The sequence below is a fragment of the Monodon monoceros genome, unplaced genomic scaffold (genome assembly GCF_005190385.1).
Source record: "Monodon monoceros isolate NGI ecotype Baffin Bay Population unplaced genomic scaffold, NGI_Narwhal_1 Super_Scaffold_8, whole genome shotgun sequence".
NCBI classification, from domain to species: Eukaryota; Metazoa; Chordata; class Mammalia; order Artiodactyla; family Monodontidae; genus Monodon; species Monodon monoceros.
The window spans coordinates 11,017,061-11,032,133 of NW_021703785.1; the positions used below are offsets into that span (position 1 = coordinate 11,017,061).

At 38.3% G+C, this 15,073-nt stretch overlaps 1 protein-coding gene across 1 annotated transcript in view; it reads right to left on the reverse strand.

Moving 5' to 3' along the window:
* TM9SF2 (transmembrane 9 superfamily member 2) overlaps positions 1 to 15,073 on the reverse strand; it is a 57,377-nt gene that overhangs the window by 13,536 nt on the left and 28,768 nt on the right. Inside the window, exons 6-12 of the mRNA XM_029210168.1 lie at positions 13,635 to 13,759; positions 12,627 to 12,738; positions 11,481 to 11,560; positions 10,591 to 10,699; positions 6,437 to 6,569; positions 4,021 to 4,140; positions 1,231 to 1,288 (exon numbers count right to left, since the gene is read on the reverse strand). Coding sequence (XP_029066001.1) covers positions 1,231 to 1,288; positions 4,021 to 4,140; positions 6,437 to 6,569; positions 10,591 to 10,699; positions 11,481 to 11,560; positions 12,627 to 12,738; positions 13,635 to 13,759 — 737 coding nt within the window. The remainder of the gene's footprint in view (positions 1 to 1,230; positions 1,289 to 4,020; positions 4,141 to 6,436; positions 6,570 to 10,590; positions 10,700 to 11,480; positions 11,561 to 12,626; positions 12,739 to 13,634; positions 13,760 to 15,073) is intronic.

Sequence of the window (15,073 nt, forward strand, 5' to 3'; positions counted from 1 at the left end):
AAAGGAAGGAGTTTCAAGGAAAAGGTATTCCAATGTTACACAATGTAAAGAGGTAAAGACAGGGAAAATGGTTTCTAGATTTGAAAATGGGAACATCTTTGGTAACCTTAGAAGTTCACTAAAGTGATGTGGGAAAAAGATTATATGGGTTTACAATGTAAATATATGCTAAGAAAATCAGAGTAAGGGAGTATAGACTATTTTTTCAAGGCATTTTGTTGAAAATTGAAAAGAAAGACAGTAGACTAGAAGATGCTTACAGGAAGCTCTTTTTAGAATATGGGAAACGTAAGCATATTTGTAGGAAGAGATGAAACACGTGACCAGAACACAGAGAAAGAGAGAAATGGATTATGTCAGAGACTGGGGGGATGTTTGAAAGGCAAGGTTCCAAAGGAAATTGTGGCTGACAGTCTTGGTAAGGAGGGGCACTTCTTCAACTGACAGCAGAGGGAAAGAAGACAAAGGATATGGCTTGAGGAAAGCATAAAAATTTGAATAGAACATGAATGGCTGAGAGGCATGTGAATCTTCAATGGAGGTGAAAATCTGAGACTATTTAACCCAATCATGTCTAAAAATGCCAGCTATTCTTTCATTTCTGGCCTGCAAATGGAACAGTCCTGGCTTCAAGATTTAACCCTTGGCCTACTTTATTGCTGCTGATTATTCAGAGGCCAGTTCTTGCCCTCCATTAATCTGTGAGCGGGGGATAAACTGGGTTGTATTTCTAGGACCAGACACACATCAGATATTTGATATCAGAAACTATCTTCCAAAGCACCACAGATGTTCTGTTTTTTTATGTTGGTGGTTGTTTTTGTCATTTTTGGTATATGTTACTCTAATCTAATTAATGGAATACGCTTAAAAGTAGCTATACTCATGATAAAAATCCAAAAATGTATGCCTGCCTGAACGATCTTCAGGTGAGGATTCATTTCTGTGATTAGGTCAAAAACTTTATACGCAGCCTTACATGACAATATGCCAGACTAAGAAACAGACTTTTAAGAAAAGGAATATAAAATTTCTCATGTCTAAAGGTACCCTTTCCAGATAAGAGATGTAGTTGCCATTCTGCAAATGTTTATTAAATATTCACTATTTAAAAATTAAATTCATTTTCTGGGGTACATAGAGACAGAAAAGATTAGACTTACAGGCCAGAAATTCTGGGAACTAAAATATGACTATGTCAAGCAAGTTATTATTGAAAAATTCACTTACCCAGGACAAAGAAATGATGTTAATAAAACGTTTGTTTTCCACTTCTCACCTCCAAAGGCTGTAGAACAAAACAAAAGTGGCATTAACATAAAGACTTTTCTTCAAAGCAAACCAAATATCCATACCTCAGGTCTGGTATCGAACAAATTAACAGACAGCACTGGGGGCCTATTCGTAGAAAATGACACTAGCAAATGTCCTAATACTCCCTAATCAAATGATCCAAATCAGAGATGCACATCACAGGACTGCCCTGGATAAGTCCCGCTCTAAAGATTGTTTCAGCATAAAATAAATCTAGTGTCAAAGGAAAGTCATCCAAACCAGTTTTCCTTTTCTAATCTTTTTTTTAAACTTCAAAACAAAACAAACCCTTAAATTCTAACCCAGCTTTAATTAATGGGACTAGATGGAAAAAGGGTGCACTGCAGATTCTCGTTTATCTTGAGGTCAGTTTCAGAATTTGTTATAAAACTAGGAACCTCAAGCCTGACATGCAACACACTTCAATGTCCATAGTAGGTCTGAGTCTCCAGGATGCCTCCAGCACTGTAGTTTCAGGTAGGCTGTGGGTGGCGGTGTGGAGATCAGTGTGTAGGATCAGGTGACCAAGAAGAGTAGAAGGGTTACGGCCACTTGACAGAACAAATTTACTTACAAACTTTTTACTCTCCTTTGCCCCTCTCTATTTTTTTTCCACCACTTAAAAAAAAACAATTAAAAACTTAAGTCTCGGGCTTCCCCAGTGGCGCAGTGGTTGGGAGTCCGCCTGCTGATGCGGGGGACGCGGGTTCGTGCCCCGGTCCGGGAGGATCCCACATGCCGTGGAGCGGCTGGGCCCTTGAGCCATGGCCGCTGAGCCTGCACGTCTGGAGCCTGTGCTCCGCAACGGGAGAGGCCACAATGGTGAGAGGCCTGCGTACCGCAAAACAAAAACAAAACTTAAGTTTCTAGAGTAAAAAAAAAAAAAAAAGAAAATACTCCTCTGCTCCTAGTTTAAAAGTTGGAGATAAAACTGGCTGAGATCTGAAAACCGCTTTGATTTTTAAAAAAAGTTTTAACAATTTCTAAGCAATTTTAAGTATCTCTTGCCCTAAAAGAAAACAACAAATTATATATATATAGTTTGAATTCATAGCATTACTGATAGGCTATTGTGAAATTATGAATTTTGGGTTTAATACAACTCTACTCAAAATCCTAATATATTTTTTGAAACATTAAAAATGCTTCTATAAAATGAAGCATTTTTTGACTAGGGCCACATGACAGTGTGTCTCAGAATGTTCTGCCTGATTAATATGCTACTTAATCTGCAGCTAGGAGAAATGAAGGACGGAGAGAAGATGAAGGGGAGGTGTGTCTGTCAGGCAGCGAGTATGGATCAGAACTCAAGTAGAGGGAACAGCATGTACGAAGGCAGGTGCACAGGCTGGCTGAGGAACTCAAAGAAACCCAGTGCACAGAAACAGTGAGAAAGAGGGAGCAGGCAGGGGTCCAACCGTACCTCATATGTGTTAAAATACATCTGACCACCCTAATCCTATGTCTGTTAGAAAAGAATAAAAGAATTCTGACAAAATTCACAGAAATTAAACACACTCACACACACATACATGAATATAGAACTTCACATACTCTATGCATCTAGCAAAGTCTAATAATTCTATTTGGGGTTGACTCTAGCCAACCACACATTAAGGCCACCTATGTAACCCTACTGTGTTTTAGGGTTATTCCCTAAACCTTATTCCTATCAGAAGGCCTTGGGCAACCCTAGCCCTGCGTCAGCATCTCCCTGGCATTTAAATTCACAGATTACCTATGGGACCGTCTCAACGTGACTACAGGATTCCTAAGCAGGGCAAACTCTGGCATTTACTGACCCCAGCAAAGTTGCTTTCTAAGTCATCTAATCATATCCCCATCCTTACTCTGTGGCTCTGATCCTTTTTTTCACTGAACTTTATTTTACTTCTGGAAAGCAAGAATATGAGAGAATGCAGCAAATCATGCTACAAAAGTAACTTACTTCAGGGCTCTTTAAAACAGTGAGATCTTAATTTACTTTAAGTACAGTTCACTTTTATAAACATTAAATTGATGTAAGTACGACCTCTCTCATATAAGGTATTCCTGTATACACTACTTGTTTTTTAAAAATTTATTTATTTTATTTATTTATTTTTTGGCTGCACTGGGTCTTCATTGCTGTGCGTGGGCTTCCTCTACTTGTGGTGAGCGGGCTTCTCTCTGCAGTGGCTTCTCTTGTTGCAGAGCACGGGCTCCAGGTGTGCAGGGTAAGTTGTGGCGCACGGGCTTAGCCGCTCCGTGGCATGTTGGGATCTTCTCGGACCAGGGCTTGAACCTGTATCCCCTGCACTGGCAGGCAGATTCTTAACCACTGCACCACCAGGGAAGCCCTGTACTACTTGTTTTAATGAATAAATCAGTGATACTCATATAGTTTTTAGTTTATTAGTCTAAATATGTTTCTGTGAATGTAGCAAATCTAAGTTGTTCAGCCAAACCTGTGATGTCAAAACTTAAGAAGGAGAGACGGGATGATGGATAAGCAGCACCCAAATCTGTTTAACCCACTGTTTAAAGCATGTCTGAACGAGCAAATCTCTGGACAGTCATCCACTTCACAAGCTTCATTAAATAAGGATACACACCTCTAGCACATATTGTTTAAAGAGCATCAACTGCCAGGCACAAAGGCTCAGACAACTAACGCAGCAGGTTAGACTCCTGATCTAAACGCCCAGCGGGGTGGCTTTTACTTACACTTATAGAATCTGGCAGCGACATAGCCTGCAGGAGTGCCCAGCAGCACCCATAAGACCACAGCACAAGTCATCAGTGCTCCTCTGTTGGCAGGTGACAAAAATCCCAGGCAAGCAAAAACTAAAAAATAAAGTTATGAATTTTATTATGGTTTCCTTTGAAGTGACAGAAGACCCCTCTCATTTTTTAAACAATAAACTAAATACAACTTCATGAAAATATGCTCTCTTACCAGGCAACCACACTGAAACTTAGTAATATTTAAGGCACTGTATCTATAGGATCACACATAAAGCAAGCTCCAATTTGGAAGTCTCCTGTCAGGGTCTATAAGACCCCACCTTTCCTGTTATCAGCGGAGGCTCACTGGATGCTCATGAGTGCTTTCAGCTCTTCTGAGATTCAAGCACAGCTTTTAAAATTAACATCAATAAAAAATATTCCCACAATAAAATACTCTCACTTTTTGTTCCTTTTAAAAACAATACTGAGTCCTCTGGGGTGAAAAAAACCTTGTAACATTAAAACATAAAGAGATAAGACAGAATCTAATCAAAGAACAAAACAGGAGAAAAAAGATTTCATAGTACTATTTGTTTTGTGAACACAAGTTACTGAAGGGCTTGGTCAATGACTTGGGAAATTCTGGTTCCTACCCTTATTCAGCTAGTTCGTTTTATTTGTTCTTCCCTATATAACCCTCCCAACTAATAAGAAAAGAAGTACTATCTTATATTTATAGCAATTCCTAGCTTTAAACTGCAAGTCAGAAGTTATGGTTTTCTCAGAAAGAAATCCAAGAACAGATGCAGGTGGCTTTCTAATCCCAGGAGCACCAAAGTTTCCAGTGTTTCCCCTGGGTGCACACAGCCAAGCACACACCATTGCACACCCTCTGATCAGCACCGACTGAAGAGGAGAAACTCACAATCGATGACAGGAAACCAGACAGGGTAACTTTAGACGGTCTACTGGAATTTCAGCTAAGGTGCACCCCCCACCCCCAGTTCCTCCCAGGCCTGAGAAATGGATTGTTCTGAAGCAAAACAGTCCATATTCGAGCAGTAAAGGGAAACAATCCCTATCACTTTCTAACCTAGGCTCTCTGAAACGTTCCTTCCTTACAAGTTCACTTTCTAGCTGACCCCAACAAAGATCGGAGAGGGGCAGAAGGCAGCTCTCAAAATTTTGAAGCAGAATTTCACCCTCAAGCATCCATTCTGCTCTAACGCCACCTCAGCGCTCTGGGGATTCTGTGCAATCGCCTGTGTCCAAACCTCCTTCATGACTCGTTTCCCCAACGTACCCTCTTCAGTGTAATATACTGACAAATGCTAGCCTCACCCATCACACCGGCATCTCCTTATCTAAGTTGTTAGTAGATAAATATGTTCTAGTTAGTCTTCAAAATGAGCCGAAAGGTGCAAATCAGTAAACCCCAAACTTATTCAGGTGCCAGACACCTGGCATTGATAATTCTCTTCCCAAACATTTATGTGGTTAATTGCATCATAAAAACTTAGAACAATTTTACTAGTAGAAAATGATTATAGTATTAGGTATTTAATATGCAATCAAACATAAGAACAAATGTTTGCTAAAAAAATTATTGAAAAGTCAGTGGTTTCTGAATTCTTCTAGTAACATTCACGTGTTACTGTTCATCAGTAGCACGCAACAATAAAGGAAATATGGGGAAACAAATGCATAATTCAGAAAATTCTTCTCATAAACAGCTTTTTCTCTTGTAACTAGGAAACCTGGAAGACCATGGCATTAATATATTTCCAGAGAACAGTCTCAGAGCCACTCCTGCAACTGATGAATACCTCTAAGGGATTTCTATTTTTAAAAAAAGAGAAGAAAAAGATTGTCCTAATTGACAAAACCTTAATAAAATTTCTGAAGATTTTCAGGTGGCACAAGGAAGAGAGACTTTTTGTGTAGGAAGATCTTTCCTGAACACTGCTAGAGAAAGAAAGAGGTCTTGCTTCCTAAATCCTGCCAAGACGGAAAGGTCTACAAAGAGCTTCCTGTCCCATCCCCTTCTCCTTTCTCTCTCAGTGGAAGCCAAGAAACCTTATGCTCTGGTGGGACAGGATAGTCAACCTGTGTGACCCTGCTGCCAGGCCGCCCAGACTCAGACCCAGATGGTCTTTGAGGATCTAGTCATCTGCAGCTCCAGTGCTCCCACAACAAAGTCCTGGTCTCTATGCAGCTGTGAGGGAGGCATGAAGAGTCAACTTCTGGCACAGCTAACCTTGCCCCAGGTCACTTACGGCCAAAGCACACAGATTCTGAGAACCAAGAGGACTCTCAGAAACAACCTAGCCTGGCTATAACTTAGGAAAACTGGATTTCAAATAATTATTTAGAGAAAGTAATTTCTACTTTGTAATTTTCACTTAACACTTACATAGAGTCACGAAAGTCATAATTAAAATCTGTGTCCCTGATCCCAGGAAGACTGACAGCAGCATTCCTTTTCTTGGAGGACGGAATATATCACCATGAACTAGCTTCCAGCCAAATTCTTCCTGGGCATCCTCCTAAAAAGGGAATAAAATCGTTTAAGTGCCATGTGGTATCACCAAGAAAACTAGACAGTTTGTTCACTGTTGAATATGCGGATATGGAAATTAAAAAAAAAATCTTACAAATGTTAATATTTATTTCAGTTTTGAAGTATAAAGCTTGACTCATGGAGCTTTATATAGCTTTCTTGAATTATTTTGAAAGGAATGTTGTGTGTTAAGGTCTAAAAATATAGTTACTGAGAAACTTTAAAAAGTAATACAAAGATAATGTGATACCTAGTTCTAGTCTAATAAGTCAAGCTTTATGATCCAATTTGATGGCGATTTTAAGTCATACTCTATAGTCTTCTTAACCTACACTTACTAATCTCCAAAACAAGCAAATGGTATTAGGTCTCATAGCTACTTTGCTTGTATAGTAGGCTTGGCTGTGAAAATATTAATAAGCTTGTGTCACCAGCCCAAATTGCTCCCCTATCTCCAGACACACATACACATCTGCCTAATCAACAGCTCCACTGGGCTGTTTAATGGACACCTTGAACAGAATTATCCACAGTGGAACTGATTCTCTCTCCCCGCCTCTACCTGCTCTACCTGCACTCTCCCTCAGTAGATAAAAGCTCTATCCTTCCAGCTGCTCAATCCCCAAAACCTTAGAGTCATCCTTGATGCCTCCTTTTACTTTTTTCATGCTTCACATACAATCCTTTAACAATTCTTACAGTTCTAGCTCTAAAATATATCCACAGGATCCACCACTAGCCCCTGGTTCAAACCATCCCTTCTCACTTGGCTCTCACGGAATTCACTAAACTAGTCTCTGTTTCTGCCCTTGTCTCCATTCAGTTGATTCTCAATACAGAACCAGAAAGATCCTTTCAACTAATCAGGTGGTTCAGACCAGAAATGTGGGGTCATTCACTGGCTTCTCTCCCTCTTCCACCCTCTCCACAGTCAACTGGTCGATCAGCATTCCATCCCACCTCCTGAACACCCTCTGTATCTATCTGCCCACTTCCCTACTTCTTCCCTGCCACCATCCCCCATCTCTGGGAACTCTCTAACAGTCTCTTGACTGGTCTCTGTGCCTCCAATATCGCCCGGCTCCAAACGATTCTCCACATAATGTTCAAAGTGATTTTCCTGAAACATGAATCTGGCCATGTCACTGCTGTTTAATATTCTTCAACAGCTTCTCAATGACCTTCAGAATGCACAGCTTAGAAGTCCTTCAAAATTTGGTCCCTGGTATTTTTTCAGCCTCCTCACTTAACATTTCATCCAGGGTACATCTGTATCCCTCCCCCAAATTCCCACTCAAATTTCTATCTTTGTGAGCAGTAGACAAGATTTAAAAACTAACATTCTAGCGTTTTATAGTTTCACATTTTCATTTAGATTAATCATTTCAATATAAGCAATAAAGTTGGAATCTACCTTATTTTTTTTCTAGATGGCCACCCCCCTTATCCAAAACTATTCATCAAATCTATTTTTTCTTTGTTGATACACTTTTGTTAACCTCCAAATTTAGACTCATTATTATTATATATAGAAAATATTTACTTGGAATTTCTTCACCAATCCTCCTAAATCTCTCTTTAGGATTGTTATTTATTTATTTTCTACTAAAGTATTTCTATAGTAATTCCTTCAGGTCTGACAGACTGATTCACTGCTAAAGTATTTCTACAGACATTCCTTCAAGTGAAGGTGTGTTTGTGGTCAACTGGTTTTGTTAGTCTGAAAAAGGTATTTCACCTTCATTTTTGAAAGACAGCATCTCTGAGTACATGATTCTATGTAAATAGTTAATTTCTCTCACTACCAATTTAAAAATATTATGTTTTGAGCTTCCATGGCCAATTTACTTGTTTTTCCTTTGCAGATGTTCACTCTTTTTCCCCTGTGGCTGATTCTAAGATCTCTTTTCTATGGTGTTCTGTGGTTTTGGCCAGTTGATCTAGGTGTGGATTTCATTTTATTTATTCCTTGGATATATTGTGTATCCTTTATCTATGGATTCTTATCTTTCATCTGTGCTGGAAAATCATAGCTGTTACTTTTTCATATATCTTATACTCTGTCATTAATAATCTTAATGTCTGAAATCTTTGGGACCTGGTGTAAATTTGTTGTTTATTGTAAATTTTTGTGAATTTCTGATTAATAGATCATACTTTATTGACCTTAAATGGGGGAATCTTGCAAATCCAAATTTGAGAGACTTTCCTTCAGAGTATTTCTACTCGATTCTGCTGAGAATCAGAAGGCATTTACTAACCTAGAACCATTTTGCCCCCCTTCAAGAATCCAGGCTTAATACATAGGAGATTGAGGTTCACCATGACCCAAGGTTTAATGTCCCAATTGGTTAAAAACTTGATATAAGCACGGGCCCAAAGGAGAACTTCAACTTCTCATGCTTGTACTGCTTCCTGCTGTGGCCTCACTCAATTTGGGGGGATGGGGTGGATCTGGGGGAGTCCTTGGATACCTTTTTTTTTTCTTTTTTTTTAACATAACATAAGCCCAGCAATGAATCAAGTCTGGTACATCAAGGGCTAATTTGTTTATTCATTCATTCAACAAATATCTGTTGATCACCAACTATATGCTTGGCACTGTTTAAAACACCAGAGGTACTACAGTGAGTATAACAGAAAAATTCCTCTTCTCATGAGTACACCTTCTCATTGGAAAGGCAGACAATAAACAAAATAAGTAAAATATATAGTACTCTAGATGGTGATAAGAAGTATGGATGTGGGGTGTGGGTGGAGAGGATGTAATTTTAATGGGATGGTGAGGAAGGTCTCACCGGGAAGATCATATCTCAGTGAAGACCAGAAGCACGTGAGGGAGCTCTCTGAGGGATGAACACTTGAGGAAGACAGAAAAGCAACTGTAAAGGCCTGGAAATGGGAACCCGCCTGAGGTGTCTGAGGAACAGCAAGGCAACCAGCATGGCTGGAGCAGAGCTCCAAGAGCTACTGCAGAGCCTTGCGGGCCACTGTAAAGACTATGGCTTCACTGAGTGCAGTGGAAGTCACTGGAGGGCTGTCATTGGGAGTGAAATGACCCTGAACAGATACGCTCTGATGGCTATGATAAGAGACTGGCAGGAGGGAAAGAATGGGAGCAAGACTGGAAATAGGGTTTCCTGGCCTGTACCCCAAGGCCACCTCTGTACAAATAAAGAAAAAAATTCCATTAACTCAGCAATTAGTTGGAATTGTCAATTATGAACAGAGTATTGTGAAATTATTTTAATCAAATATTTAATAAGGCATACAACCAATAAAATCATGGAAAAGAAACTGTGGAGTTCAAGTGCTAAAAAGCTTCTAAACATTAATATGTTCTTTTTTCTAATTAGAAAAAGACAGAGATGGGGGGAGCTAAGAAGCTGGGGAAGAGAAAACAATGAAAATCTGAGTTTTATGTATTCATTACAAGTAGTGATTCTTGTGGAAATTTTGTTAAAGAGCTGCTAGGAAATTAAAAAGTATAAAATGTAAAACATTATGCAACTTAAAATGCAAATAAATGAAGTTGAGGCATTAATTACTTTGAATCCACCAAAAGGTTGAAATGATAAAAACTCAGTTAAAATTAATTTTTAAAAATTAAACATACACACATATAAAAATTGCTTGGGAGCTATTCTACTCAACTTTGCTGTTTCACAAACGGAATGTCTGCTGGAAATAGAGACTCTGACAGAGTTGATGGCACGTAAGTGAAAAGAGGGCAGAGCTGGAGCTGTGCACCTGCACCCTTTCTGCAACCTCTACTGATGCAGATGCGGCTGTGAACAGTTCAGCTCTGAGAGCTGCGGTCACTAAATTTCTACAGAAAACCAATCCTTAAGGATCATTTTCTTATTTGAAAATGTGAATTCAGGGTAACTTTTGAGAAGAATGTTTTAAAAGTAGATTCTGTCTAAAGCTATTATTTAAATTTTTTTCAATGAAAAAATAAAGACTATCCTCGGCAGACCAAAGAACAGTTCAGATGTTTCACTCACCGTAGAATCCATCTGATTATATCTGGCAATATCTTTATGCAGCGTCCGTAGCATAATCATAGCCACCATTCCAGACAAGAAGAGGACAATGACCAAGGAATTCATGATGCTGCAGAAATAAGCATGTTAGGATTAATCTACAGTTTAATCTTTGGAACAGCAAAACTCTTTAAAAACTATTTATTGAGTAACATTAAAACAGCATTAATCAAATTAAAAACTTGACCTAAAATCCAACAAATTCAATGAACTGTGTTCTGCTGCACGGCCTTCTAGTGGATACATAACTGTATATACTTATATAATTTTGTGGTCTGTTGAGAACTAGAATTTTTTTTCTCCACGGTCAACATTAATAACTACTGTGCCCAAATTAGGGCAACATAAGCTGCAAGGATCAACAATGGACTGGTCTGTACCCTCAAGAAATCTACTGAAAAAGTTACTCAGTAAATTAATGAGTATCAAAAAAGATTAGTCAGTAAAGTAGGAAAAGGAGAGTGATGGCACCATGAACAGCTCTCTAGATAAAAGTTTTGAGTCATGCTTAGAGAATAATAATAAACAGTTGTAACAGCCGCAGCGGCTTGTCTACTGAGCCCTCTTCCATGCCTGGTAAGGTGCTCAAATGCTCTGTTTCATTACCTTCTTCAATCCTCAGAATAGTCCCATGAGACAGGTTATTTCTAGATAAAGAAATGTACTCTGAGAAACTGGGTGATCTAGCCTGACTCACAACCAGTGACTGAAAGCCAGGACTGAATCCAAGTCTATCTAATTCAAAAGCCCAGCGTTCTGAATAACTGGAGAATCAGAGTGAATGGGATGTTCAAAGGGACAGAGAATAAAATAAGGACAGAGCATAAAGAAGATTAATTCTATACTCTTACCTAAACCACTGAATGTGGGTATGAGGCATAGATTCCAGAATGTAGTCCCATCTAGATGCCCATCTGATATTCTTATCTTCCTAGAGGGATTTAAAAACACACACACACACTCTTTAAATAAGAATTTGCCAATGAAGCGTATTAGGAATCCAAAAATTTCCATTCACAGCTTAACATTCCAGTCAATAGATACAATTCCTCATTATCATAACTTGGGTTAGTCATGAGACTTATGGACCTAGATTTACTCAAGTCTCAGGAAAATTAGGATAAAATTAAGCAGTAAATAAAAAACAAGAGTTCCTAAAAGTATCTAGTTACTTGTATTTTTTTAAAGTCTTACTTTAAATCTTAACTAGCAAAGGCTTATTTTAAATGTCAAGATTTAGAGCTTTAGAGTATTTAATTATTTTCAGAAAATTGAGTGGAATAGCTTATTCTTTATTCTCTTTGATGCTATCTATCTATACCTATAAGACATCTAACCAGACCAGAGTCAAGTCATAACCTAGGTACCTGAGCATCTGGCAGGTGTCACCCACACTGAGCTCTTAATACCTAGAAAGAAATATGTACAATTTACTGCACCAGGCTTGCAAAATTACACACTATTTAGGGACAGTAAATGTCACAACTATATTGGATTGCCAAGATAGTTTATTAAAAATAGAGGTGGAATATTGCCCAAGATTCTCATAAAATGAACTTTTACTTTCCTCCTAAGAAAACACTCCCTTGAATTACCTAAGAACCTATATAGATTATCTACCATCAGGAAACTCTCCATTTAAGCTTACACTCAAATCCTGATTTTAAAAATGGTGTTGTTTGCCCAAATGCTTGTTGCACATCTTTGACACTTTCATACCACCCTTCATGCCTAATTTCTACCTTTTGCCTTGTTTGTATCTCCTATGGCTTAACACTTTTAATCAGGCTCAGTTCTCCAATTCCCCATACTTCTTATTTAAACGAAGACTTAGTTTCGAGGGCAATTATGTTGCCTGGTGCACTGACAAACTATTCCAAAAATTAACTCATTAAAAGCTTATCTATTTGACAAGCTAATCATATTTTTAATTAGTTTAAGTAATATGAATTTAAAATCAATTTCTGAGTTATACTAAAGATAAAAATCACACTCACCTGGAAGCTAACAGAATAAGTATAGGCAATTCTGATCTCCCCAGAAGCCTTGTTACTTATATCCATGGGGGGTCCAGAGCAGTCTGTTTTATCTATATGGGTGTGCTTGAAGCTGTGGGAAGAAACATTTTGGCAAGATGCTGATAAAATAGTTTTTTTAAATGGAGTAAAGGTTAGAGATTTTGTACGTATTTCACAATGCTGCTGATAGTCAAAAGTGATTCATATCACACTGAATAGTACAAATATTTACTTCATATAAATAAATGGCTTAGTTATAAGTGTACACAATTGTTACTCAAAGAACCAAGCTTTGGAAAACATTACTTGAAGAGCATTAAATAATCTTTAAAGAAATCAAAACAAACACTGAGGGAGTTTAAATTAACTGCCATCCTGTTATGGCATGCATTGCTTTACCACTAGTGGCACAAGAAAATGGCTGTATCAGTTGGGTGGGGGAGTGGGGAGTCATGGAAAGAAAAGAATACTCAATCAAAGAAGCATCTCACAAATAACTGAGGAGTACTTTCACACTAAAAAAGCTGACAATGTGAAGAGATGTCCTTTCAATGACTTATCACATACTGGCATCTAACACTGCATGGAGACTTTCGAAATGACACACCAATCAGCTCATTTGGGCCTCTGAAAGCCACAAATATCTGAGGTAATGCTTTTCCACTGTAAAAGGGAACATGGTCCTAACCACTTATGCTCTCCATTCCAAGCTGACATAGAAAAGCTGTCAGAAACTGACTGAAAAACAAAACAAAAAGGCACCCTGGCTACTTACCATGACAGGAAAATAAATATTTGTATGGTTTCTCTGGGCAACCCATAACTCAATAACAAACCATGCTAAAGGAAGTTTTAGTAAAATCAATTAAAATACCAAATTATATGCCAGAATACTGATTAAGGAAAAAGTTAATTGGTCCCAAAATATTTATTCTTTGGATCTAAATTTCACTTACAGTTATTTATTTTTATCTATTGTATAATTACCTTTTTGGTTCAAGTTTAGCAGCCACTAATCTTGCTCCCATGGATCCAGTTTCAACAACATGGTAGTATATTTTGATGTCAACATGGTTAAAGATGTAAAATGTATCTCTTTCATGGAATTCTGACTGTGGAGCAGAACTTAAAGTTAGTGGTAGAAAACTGGCTATAAAAGTGTCGAAATATAAAATTTTAAAATAAGCCAAAACAAGAAAATTTGAACTTGGACAGAATTTTAATCCTTCCCCATAAAAATGTGTAAGTTTTAACTTTTTTTTTTTTAATTGTAGTTGTTCTTTTTTTTTGCGGTACGCGGGCCTCTCACTGTTGTGGCCTCTCCCGTTGCGGAGCACAGGAGCACAGGCTCAGCGGCCATGGCTCACGGGTCTAACAGCTCCGCGGCATGTGGGATCTTCCCGGACCGGGGCATGAACCCGTGTCCCCTGCATCAGCAGGCAGACTCTCAACCACTGCGCCACCAGGGAAGTCCTGAAGTACAGTTTTTAATAGAAGTACAATGTTGTGCTAGTTCCTGGCGTACAGCAAAGTGATTCAGTTATATATATATTCTTTTCCACTGTAGGTTATTACAAGATATTGAATACAGTTCCCTGTGCTATACAGTACAACCTTGTTTATTATATTTTATTTATAGTAGTTTGTATCAACTAATCCAAAACTCCTAATTTATCCTCCCCCCTCTTCCCCTTTGGTAACCATAAGTTTGTTTTCTATGTCTGTGAATCTGTTTCTATTTTGTAAATAAGTTCATTTGTATCATTTTTTTAGATGCCACATATAAGTGATATCATATATTTGTCTTTCTCTGTCTGATGCACTTCACTTAGTATGATAATCTCTAGGTCCAACCATGTTGCTGCAAGAGGTATTATCTCATTCCTTTCTATGGCTGAGTAATATTCCATTGTGTGTGTGTATATACCACATCTTCTTTATCCACTCATCTGCTAATGGACATTTAGGTTGCTTCCATGTCTTGGCTATTATAAATAGTGCTGCTATGAATACTGGGGTGCATGGATCTTTTTGAATTAGTGTTTTTATCTTTTCCGGATACACGCCCAGGAGTGGGATTGCTGGATCATATGGTAACTCTATTTTTAGTTTCTTAAGGAACTTCCATACTGTCTTCCATAGTGGCTGCACCAACTTACATTCCCAGCAACAGTGTAGGAGGGTTCTCTTTTCTCCACACCCTCTCCAGCATTTATTATTTGTAGACTTTTTGACGATGGCCATTCTGACCGTTATGAAGTGATACCTCATTGTAGTATTTTGATTCTCATTTCTCTAATAACCAGTGATGTTAAACATCTTTTCACGTGCCTACTAGCCATCTGTATGTCTTCTGTGGAGAAATGTCTGTTTACGTCTTCGGGCCATTTTTTTGATTGGTTTGTTTTTTGTTGTTGTTGAGTTGT